Genomic DNA, 11,543 nt, shown 5'->3' with positions numbered 1-11,543 from the left:
GGGGGGGGGGGAGAGGGGAGAGAGAGAGAAAAGAAATATAAAGAATGAATTATGGAGAAAGACAAAGAAAGGATGTCAGGGTGACATAGACTCACCCTCCTGCGCTGCAGCATCTCTCACCCAGCTGCCGGCTCTTTCTTGACAGTCACCTCACATGCACACTGGCTGTGTGAGGTGGGCTGTCTCCGCGGCGCGACCTCCCGGCTCCTTGTCACTGACAGTGACACTGATGGCTCAGTCCTCTTCATGCGACTTCTGTCACGCTGCCAGGCGGCAGGGAGGAGCGGCGATGCGGCCGCTACACACAAGTGAACGGGGAGCTGCGGGGGGGCTGCCCACCCGCAAACGGGGAGGGGGGCTGCCCACCTGCAACACTACACGCACGGGTACGGGGGAGGGGGGGGGTCGCCCGCCCGAATGCACGCCGCACAGGGCTACGGGGGAGGGGGGATCGCCCGCCTGATTGCACGCCGCACAGGGCTACGGGGGCTTCCCACCTGGAACACTGCACGCACGGGGGAGGGGGGGTCTCCCGCCCGCCCGAACAGTGCGCACACGGGGATGCACGCCGCACACAAGGCTAGGGGGGAACATCGGAGGCAATGGAGCCAGTGCCCCCTTTAAGCCTGGCGCCCGGCGGCAGATGACTCCATTGCCTCCGGGAGTTCCGCCACTGGCGGTCATCCTCCTGAGGTCCTCCCGCAAGCTCATGAGGGCCCCTCTAACACCCTGGGCTGGCTCCTGGTAATCTGTGTGCATGAGAAAGGGGGTACAACATTAATTATGCTACTCACGTACACCTTGTACAGTCAATCCTAAGTACCTACACCATGAGAAATCATACATTACAAACAAATACTTAGCCAATCTTGTATGTAATGGCATCAAATATATGATCATGATGCTGCCACCACACACACACACACACACACACACACACACACACACACACACACTTGTGTGACATATACATTTCACAATCTATATATCAAAAACACAACCACACTTGAGGATCACTCACAGTTGTCCTGGCCAAAGACTCCTCACTCAACTGAAAACATACACCCACTACAACATGCCACATTTACCCATACATATATACCTGCATGTTACTGCTTAATAGCTAAACTGCATGATAGATAGATAGATAGATAGATAGATAGATAGATAGATAGATGAGAGAGAGAGAGAGATAGAATAGATACCACATTAAAATGCTAGCCTAGTCCCTCTACCCATTACTTCATGATTCCTTGTCACATTGCCAGATAGGTGAAAGTGCAGCACTAATCCGCTTCCATACACCAAACAATTTCTAAGGTCAATCCATCCTACATAATACCTTTCAAAAATACATGACAACAACACGGGCCCACTGGCTAGAGGGGAGCCCAGGCAAACTGGCCACTTGGGACTCCAGTATAAATCAGGCCTGCCCATATTCCATTGATGTTTTATTGTTGCTTCTATACAAAGACCCTCCATAAATAAACACTCATCACCTACAGTATGTGCCTATGTACATCCTTGCTGGCGGGTCGCCAGAACGTACGCGCTGGCGACCCGCCAGCAGCCTCGCCAGCGAGGAGACTGAGACGCACGTGCGTCTCACGCGCACGCGCGTCTCAGTCTCCGTCGCTAGCGCGACGGAAACCCTGTCCGTCTCCGCCTCAGGGAGACGGACAGGGTTAGGGGGGGGTTAGGGGGGGGTGCGGGCAGGCGGCGGGGACCCGAGGAAATGTATGGAAGCGCCGTCGGAAGGGGACGCGCGCGCCTCTCGTGCGCGCGCGTCCCCTTCTCACGATCGCCATGGCGCTGGCGGGGGATGGCGGCTGGCGACGCCAGCGCCATCCCCTGCAAAGATGGGAAAAGACCCATCTGTACATGAGCATCCAGATTGCACGTTTGCAGCATGGCCCTATAAGGCCAAAGTGTGTCTGTTGTTTCCCATTTTTTTGGACTACTCTTTACTATATTATAGCAAAATTTAATCAGCTGTGCGACATAACAAACTGTACCTAACTCAGTAATGATGCATTATGTCTACTTACCCCTGCCAGGCAGCTCCACCATCTCTTCATCCTCCACATTGGGAGGTGGTGGCAAATCGTGGAGGGGTAGGGTCACCTCCTCCTCCTCCACTTCGACCTCCTGGCCGACCTCCTGGGACACCTCCTGGGCCTCCTCTGTGTCCTCCTCCGTGACCACCTCCTGGGCCTCCTGTGTGGCCTCCTCAGTGGCCACCTCCTGGGCCTCCTGTGTGGCCTCCTCACTGGCCACCTCCTGGGCCTCCTGTGTGGCCTCCTCACGGGCCTGTCTGGCTCTCTCCCGCGCTGTGGGTTAAACAAACAAAATGGGTGAGTGTCATTTGACATTGAAATCACTCTAACAAGTACATATCATAACCACATTATATATGTGTTATATATCACACATATAGTATATGGCTTTTCTATGTCATCAACACCCAATTGACCTCATGTAATATTAATATTAAATAATGTGAAAATGCAAACACTCACTGGCCTAGATGCACTAGCCTTCAAAAGTTATACAATGTAGAGTGATAAACACGCAGCCAATCAGCTCCTTCCTGTCATGTCACAGACTGTAGTTGTAAAATGCCAGGTAGGAGCTGATTGGCTGCCTGTTTATTACTCTCCATTTTATCACTTTTGAACCAGACCGAATCCTGGCCACTGTCAATTATATGTATTTTGCGAAAATACTTACAAAATGGAAGAAAATTAGTCCAGGAGCAGGACACATAGGTCCTCGACATGTGCGGTCATCAGTGGCGTAAGTTTGATGAAGAAGCCCGGAGGCAAGACTAAAGTTGGTGCCCCCCCCCCCAGCACACACACAAAGCTAGAGAGAGGGGGGGGGGGGGGGGAGAGGGGAGAGAGAGATAAAAGAAATATAAAGAATGAATTATGGAGAAAGACAAAGAAAGGATGTCAGGGTGACATAGACTCACCCTCCTGCGCTGCAGCATCTCTCACCCAGCTGCCGGCTCTTTCTTGACAGTCACCTCACATGCACACTGGCTGTGTGAGGTGGGCTGTCTCCGCGGCGCGACCTCCCGGCTCCTTGTCACTGACAGTGACACTGATGGCTCAGTCCTCTTCATGCGACTTCTGTCGCGCTGCCAGGCGGCAGGGAGGAGCGGCGATGCGGCCGCTACACACAAGTGAACGGGGAGCTGCGGGGGGGCTGCCCACCCGCAAACGGGGAGGGGGGCTGCCCACCTGCAACACTACACGCACGGGTACGGGGGAGGGGGGGGGGTCGCCCGCCCGAATGCACGCCGCACAGGGCTACGGGGGAGGGGGGATCGCCCGCCTGATTGCACGCCGCACAGGGCTACGGGGGCTTCCCACCTGGAACACTGCACGCACGGGGGAGGGGGGGTCTCCCGCCCGCCCGAACAGTGCAAACACGGGGATGCACGCCGCACACAAGGCTAGGGGGGAACATCGGAGGCAATGGAGCCAGTGCCCCCTTTAAGCCTGGCGCCCGGCGGCAGATGACTGCATTGCCTCCGGGAGTTCCGCCACTGGCGGTCATCCTCCTGAGGTCCTCCCGCAAGCTCATGAGGGCCCCTCTAACACCCTGGGCTGGCTCCTGGTAATCTGTGTGCATGAGAAAGGGGGTACAACATTAATTATGCTACTCACGTACACCTTGTACAGTCAATCCTAAGTACCTACACCATGAGAAATCATACATTACAAACAAATACTTAGCGAATCTTGTATGTAATGGCATCAAATATATGATCATGATGCTGCCACCACACACACACACACACACTTGTGTGACATATACATTTCACAATCTATATATCAAAAACACAACCACACTTGAGGATCACTCACAGTTGTCCTGGCCAAAGACTCCTCACTCAACTGAAAACATGCACCCACTACAACATGCCACATTTACCCATACATATATACCTGCATGTTACTGCTTAATAGCTAAACTGCATGATAGATAGATAGATAGATAGATAGATAGATAGATAGATAGATAGATAGATAGATAGATGAGAGAGAGAGAGAGAGAGAGAGAGAGAGAGAGAGAGAGAATAGATACCACATTAAAATGCTAGCCTAGTCCCTCTACCCATTACTTCATGATTCCTTGTCACATTGCCAGATAGGTGAAAGTGCAGCACTAATCCGCTTCCATACACCAAACAATTTCTAAGGTCAATCCATCCTACATAATACCTTTCAAAAATACATGACAACAACACGGGCCCACTGGCTAGAGGGGAGCCCAGGCAAACTGGCCACTTGGGACTCCAGTATAAATCAGGCCTGCCCATATTCCATTGATGTTTTATTGTTGCTTCTATACAAAGACCCTCCATAAATAAACACTCATCACCTACAGTATGTGCCTATGTACATCCTTGCTGGCGGGTCGCCAGAACGTACGCGCTGGCGACCCACCAGCAGCCTCGCCAGCGAGGAGACTGAGACGCACGTGCGTCTCACGCGCACGCGCGTCTCAGTCTCCGTCGCTAGCGCGACGGAAACCCTGTCCGTCTCCGCCTCAGGGAGACGGACAGGGTTAGGGGGGGTTAGGGGGGGGTGCGGGCAGGCGGCGGGGACCCCGGGTTACCGCCGGCAAGCCGGCAGGGACCGGGGAAACGTATGGAAGTGCCGTCGGAAGGGGACGCGCGCGCCTCTCGTGCGCGCGCGTCCCCTTCTCACGATCGCCATGGCGCTGGCGGGGGATGGCGGCTGGCGACGCCAGCGCCATCCCCTGCAAAGATGGGAAAAGACCCATCTGTACATGAGCATCCAGATTGCACGTTTGCAGCATGGCCCTATAAGGCCAAAGTGTGTCTGTTGTTTCCCATTTTTTTGGACTACTCTTTACTATATTATAGCAAAATTTAATCAGCTGTGCGACATAACAAACTGTACCTAACTCAGTAATGATGCATTATGTCTACTTACCCCTGCCAGGCAGCTCCACCATCTCTTCATCCTCCACATTGGGAGGTGGTGGCAAATCGTGGAGGGGTAGGGTCACCTCCTCCTCCTCCACTTCGACCTCCTGGCCGACCTCCTGGGCCTCCTCTGTGTCCTCCTCCGTGACCACCTCCTGGGCCTCCTGTGTGGCCTCCTCAGTGGCCACCTCCTGGGCCTCCTGTGTGGCCTCCTCACTGGCCACCTCCTGGGCCTCCTGTGTGGCCTCCTCACGGGCCTGTCTGGCTCTCTCCCGCGCTGTGGGTTAAACAAACAAAATGGGTGAGTGTCATTTGACATTGAAATCACTCTAACAAGTACATATCATAACCACATTATATATGTGTTATATATCACACATATAGTATATGGCTTTTCTATGTCATCAACACCCAATTGACCTCATGTAATATTAATATTAAATAATGTGAAAATGCAAACACTCACTGGCCTAGATGCACTAGCCTTCAAAAGTTATACAATGTAGAGTGATAAACACGCAGCCAATCAGCTCCTTCCTGTCATGTCACAGACTGTAGTTGTAAAATGCCAGGTAGGAGCTGATTGGCTGCCTGTTTATTACTCTCCATTTTATCACTTTTGAACCAGACCGAATCCTGGCCACTGTCAATTATATGTATTTTGCGAAAATACTTACAGCGTTGCAGACGCCGCCTCAGAGCCTGCAGACGCTCCGGCTCCCGCCTCCGCAGGTCGGACCATCGCCTCTCCAGTTGGGCGATGGTCCTCCGCACATGAGTGCGGGCGAATATGCGGCGCCGGGCCGCAACATATGCCCGGCGCTTGTCCCTATTCGTGATGAAGGGGCCTGCCTGCCCCAGTCTCCGCTCCATCACTGCCACCAGCGACATCAGCTCCGCAGTGGAGAATGGTTGTGCTCGCTGGTAGGCAGCCATTTTAGCAATGGCACAAATCAAACAATCATGTGCTGTCATTGGTTGGTCAGAGTGATATTTGGTATTAACTTTATTGTTCATTTTTACACTAACAGCGTGTATGCGCCCGAACATACGGCTAACCCATTGCATCGCACCCCCATCCTAAACACACAGTCTAAACTATGATGTAAACACATTATATATAATCTATAACATTCACCAAACATGGGTATAAGCACCAGGTGAAATAGTCTGCATCACTAGACACTTACACCTAACTCAACAAGGTACTAAACAGCTATTTTATAATGAAAGCTATGCAACAGAAACATAGCAAATAGTGGCAGACCTTTTCCCAAAATTAGGCCATGCTGCCATGTGTACACTTACCTTCTACTGGCCCATACTACAGAGGTGGAATGAAAAGTAGCTAGAATCCAGCCTGAATTTGGAGTGCTTTCACATGTGATTTGGATGCTAGCACTGATTACTTGTGGCTAAGTGGTTAACTGGATTTACATATGGAATGGGTAGTGTCATTTGTACTACATACCAAACAAGTGCACAGTACAGATGTACAATCAAATATACATTTCATGTGTGACCTCAGTTTTATTTGGTCTTTGGTGTTGGAATCTGCATTTAGCTACTAAATCAGACTTACTCAGTTTGCCAGGTTTTTGAGAAATATTTATCCACACGAAGGGGCGTCCCGTATGCGCCGCACGGTTGACGCTGGCGTACGGAACGCGGCCGTACGGAACGCAGGTTGCAGCTTATTAACGCCAATTACAGAAATAGTATTTAAAGTTGTCCTAGAAAGGCAAACAGTTGTTGCAAACATGGCTGGCTCAGAGTCAGAGGAAGAACAGGTGGTGCAGAATCTCTTGTCCCGCATGGAGGCCAACACCACCTATGTCCCCCTCAACCCAGAGCACCCAGATGGCCCATCAACATCAGGCCAAACAGCAGCTGGCCCATCCTCAGCATCAGCAGAATCATTGGCAACACAGCAGGTGGCTTCCCAACAGAGTAGCCAGGCCAGCACTTCAAGTACAGCAACCGGTGGCCGTGGCCGTGGCAGTGCCAGTGGCCGTGCCAGTGGCCGTGCCCGTGGCAGTCGGGCAACAGAGGAACCAACCACAAGAAACATGGCATATGAACCGCAGGAGCTTGACATCCTGGTGACCCGGGCATGTGATTTGATAGAGTGCCCAGCGGTAAAGTTGACACACACAAGGAGATGGAAGATCTGGGAGGAGATAACGGCGGAGATTAATGCAGTGGCTCCACAAGTTCGTGAGGCGGAGCACGTTAAGAAGAGGCAAGTACATGTGTGTTACATTTGAGCAGTACAAGTCCAGTAATGTTTACATTCAATATTAGATGGAGTTGGTCAATGGGTGGTCACGTTGCTTGGAGGCACATACATGTTTGCCATGACATTGAATTGATAGTTATTGGAGGGTGACTGTTGCTGTATCTTCTAAGGGTTGGTTTTAAAAATGAATATAATGTAAGTTTGGTGTCAGTAGGCACATGTTGTATTATGTTTCAGATTGCAATGGGTGCTACAGCAAACATGAGGAGTTACATGTATTAATATGTACACTTTGATTGCAGGTGGCACGACTTCAAAGGCAACCTCAAGAAGAAATTGACCCAGCGGTGGGAACACAGCCACACCTCTGGGGCTGGCCCCATGCCTGGCAAGCTGAAGCTCACCCCCCTGGAAGAGATGGCACAGTGCTGCATTGCAGTGGAGGAGGTCCGGGGGGTGAGCACCATAGACAGCGAGTCCCCAGCGGAAGTGATGGCTTCTACGCTTGAAGGTAATTATTTGCCAGGCCATAAGTAGATGTTTTGAATTTGGCATGGAATGTGTGGTAATTGGTATTTTCTCGTTCAACAGCATCCCCACCGCTTGGTCAAGAATCTCTTGAGGAGGTTGTGGAGTCTGTGCCACCTGGCCCCAGTAGCAGGCCCGTGCAGCAGCAGCCGGAAATGTCCGCGGCTGAGTTGTCCACGTGGGGGCGTGTGCTAGAAAGTATTGTGCAGCAGGGAGACTCGGCATCAGAGCGGGTGCGTAGGGCCGAGGAGGTGCTGCAGGGTTTGACCACCAGCCACCAGAGTATTGCTGCGAGCCTGCAGGCTATGAGTGCCAGCCAGCAAGCTATGAGTGCCAGCCAGCAAGCTATTGCTGCTAGCCTGCAGGTGCTGGCTGATCAAGCCCTGCGGCAAAATGAACTCCTCCTCCGCCATAATGAACTTATGGTGGAGCTAGTTACCACCAATAGGGTCCTAATGTCACCCGCTTCTGGTGCATTACCACCATCATCACTCCCTGCTGCCAGAGGGGGAAGAACATCCACCCCCTCCCCAGCATGTGCTCCACGTGACCCACCATCTGACTGTGGCCGTGGGCGAGGCCGAAGAGCTGCTGCACGTGGCAAGGAGCCTGCCAGGGGCAAACGTGCCCGCAAATGAACTTGTGTCCCCATTAATCTCCACCGTTATGTCTTCCCAAATCTTCCCTTGAGCTGTGTGTGTCAGCATCCTGTGTCAAAATCCGTGCCGAGGGTCACCACATTTGCCCGCGGTTCAAATGTCATGTTTGGTTCCCCTGTTGCCCTGTTTCGGCTACCATTACTGTGTGCTGTACTAGAAGTGTTGGTGCTATACTTTTGTTGTGAAGCCACCTGATGTGTTCCTAATGATTCTGCTGTGGCTATTTATTATATATTATTTACTTTTAGTCCTGTTATGGTACCATTTGTTTTGTGATGGTTTTGACATTTTTTGCAAAGTTGCTTTAATAAATGTTAGTTTGGCCCCACAAATGTCTATATTAATTGATACACGCAGAAGTGACATGTCTATTAGTATTATTAATATTAAGTTGTGTTGATTATTTGCTGTGTAAAAGTGTGTGACAAGTGCAGCATGTAATGTTCCCTTTAAGCTGCAATGCTTCCAATTGTAGCAGTGAGAAGCGTGTAATTAACAAGTAATGAGTAAAGTAGGTGATTGTATTGTGTTCAGCTGACATTGGTTGAGGTGCGTCCGTCCTGATTAGGCGTTCCGATTGCCTAGCGCATGACCGAGTGGTGTCCGCAAAGCAATACTAGCCTTTTGGACACCGCACATTTCTACCCTTTTTGTTCGCGTGCATTCGGCGTCCTGTCCGAATGCACGCCTACCAAAATATGTGTACTCCCTCGTGTCCGCCCATGTTTCCGCCCAGTTTAGCCCACTTTGAAACTACGCCCCTGTGTCATTCCGCATGACGCCCATAACACACCCATATTGCCCGAATGTATGCGGTGCACATTTCTGCACGGTATTAGTGAGAACAAGTACGGAGACCATGCGTGGCACATGCGCATAGCGTTCCCCACGCATGCGCAGACGGCTAAAAAACGCGATCCGAAAGAATTCGGGAAAGTACGCACCGATCAGAATAAGGGCCATTGGCAGGTGTATTCTCTCCCGAAGACTGCCAGTCTAGACTGCAATAAGTAGAGAGCTGGCCACTCCCTGCCTTATCTCACAGCCCAATCTGACTCCAAGGAGCGGCAGCAAGTCCAGTCCATATATACAGGGCCGGATTAACAATGGGCCTGATGGAGCTGTAGCTCCAGGCCCACTCTCCAAATAGGCCCATTTTGTAGCTAAGGGCTGGGGCTTTCCAACGAGCCTGGCCTCACATAGCTAGCCCCCCGGGAACCGGAGATATCACCCGGTAAAGCTGGAACATTTTCCCGATAGGATAACAACATGGGACCCGTTAATTCCGACCCCACCCAGTTCCAATGGCTGCCAGTTCCCCCTCTGGCATCACAAAAGCTCGATATTGATCTCAGTCAACCCCAAATCACTGGGCCTTCTATCTGATACCAGGTTGGTCCATATGGGTTAATTGTTTCCAGAGATATTGCGGGTAAACCGATTTTTACATTTCTGAAATGTACTTTCATTGTTGTTCATGTTGTTTGAGCAGCCCAGTTTCACGGGACCGAAATCATTCGAAGCCCACTCAAAAGTTTTTCAATATGATACTGGTCTCAAGTACATGGGTCAGTTGGTTCTGAAAATATAGCTGGTTGGTTAAAGGGGGTTGGTGGGGTGGTTTTCTCTCCCCCTCACATCAGAAAATGCAGGGACTAGGCTGGTGTAAAAGGGGCCAGCCCAGGAATGCCCTTGCATGATCCTGGGACCATATTCCTGGGTAAGTCCCTGCATTTTCTAGTGTGAAAGGGGTGTTATTTCAAATAGCCGGGACCAATGGCCGGCTGTCAATGGCTGTCACTTCTGCTCGGCGGCAGCTATCCCCCAGTTACTGTGAGCAAGTATTCCCCCTTGGCAATGAGCATGGAACCCCTGGCAATGAGCATGTAGGTAAGCAGCACTTATGTAGCATAATTTTGAATAGGCATTATGGTGTTTGTCATAATGCATTATGGATATTAGGGTGTGTGGCTTAACATGTAATGGGCATTATGGTGTAAATTTGGCGCAATGCCCCTGTTTATGAAGCATATTGTGACTTTTTGCTCAATCCGTTTTGTATAGTGTGTATTTTGGCTCAATCCATGTGGCATAATGTGAATTTTGACTCAATCCATGTGCTTTACAGTAAATTTTGTCTCAGTCGGTATAAAATTTGGCTCATTCCATGTGGCATAATGTGTAAGAGGCAAATTCAGTATAAGGGGTTACTATTGTGTTGCATTTATATGGGGTACATGGTGTGGTAAACTTAGGTGACCACATAAAAGGTGCTGAAATGTCTACCAAGTTTTGGCTTTCAGTATTTTTTTATGACTGGACGGCCGCCTCACCCCGCAAGACAGCGGTGTCCTGCGGGTGCACCTTTGGAGGGCATCCGGCAAGATATCTCCCTGCACCCCGTGAGTGTCGGAATTTGTAATATGTTTATATAACTGCACCAGCACTTTTCTTAATAAGTTTGGATCCTTTTGTGTGCTGCCTACTTTCCTGTGACCGTATAGAATGGACTCACCCCTAAGGAGGTAACTGTGTGTGTACAGAAGTAGCCTGTCTCATTCAGGCAGGGGCTGGCGAAACTATCGCCAGCCCCCGCCAGTCGCCAGCTCCCGCCAGGGGGCGCGTGCACCTGAGACACTTGCGTGCCCCGTGGCAATGTAGCTAACCGCCGGCATCTGCTGCTTCCCCCGCCACCGCTGCCAGTCCCCCTCGCTGCCCCAACCCCCCCTTCCTAACCGTGGCCGTCTCCCTGAAGTGGAGACGGGCAAGGTGCCGCTTCCCAGCGGCTGAGAGACTGGGATGCGCGTGCGAGTGAGACACACACGTGTCCCAGTTCAATGGAGTCCCTGTCTGCCGGCGCTCGCCAGAGGGGATATTCAGGCAGGCGCAGGGCAAAGATGACAGGGGCTCCATCTGTATATATGTGTATGTCTGTGTGTATATGCTGTATATAAGTGACTTGAAAACAGTTAATAAACTGAAATGTCATCAGATAGAGTAGTCATCTCCTTTATCTGACCTGTTTTGTTAGCCTGAGTGCCGCACCTCTACCTTTTCTATATGCCATTGAACTCTTTGGCTGGATCGACCGATGCTCTCAGTGCTGGCGATACATGGTCGGCACTGCAGCCCAAAGTCTGCAGCCGCCACT

The 11,543-nt window shown here is 51.1% G+C and overlaps 1 protein-coding gene across 1 annotated transcript; it reads right to left on the bottom strand.

The window, feature by feature from the left end:
- Nucleotides 1-3,116: 3,116 nt before the first annotated feature.
- LOC146036934 (uncharacterized) lies at nucleotides 3,117-10,257 on the bottom strand. Its single transcript, XM_083160769.1, has 5 exons — nucleotides 10,225-10,257; nucleotides 6,275-6,290; nucleotides 4,974-5,243; nucleotides 3,540-3,632; nucleotides 3,117-3,145 (listed from the first exon to the last, which is right to left on the bottom strand). Exons 1-5 carry the CDS (start codon nucleotides 10,255-10,257, stop codon nucleotides 3,117-3,119), a joined length of 441 nt encoding a protein of 146 aa, XP_083016895.1.
- Between the last annotated feature and the right edge of the window lie 1,286 nt (nucleotides 10,258-11,543).

This window comes from Crinia signifera, chromosome 9, assembly GCF_055691185.1.
Source record: "Crinia signifera chromosome 9, ASM5569118v1, whole genome shotgun sequence".
Taxonomy (NCBI): domain Eukaryota; kingdom Metazoa; phylum Chordata; class Amphibia; order Anura; family Myobatrachidae; genus Crinia; species Crinia signifera.
The sequence above is the reverse complement of the archived record's forward strand: the minus strand, read 5'-3'. Positions and strand labels throughout refer to the sequence as shown.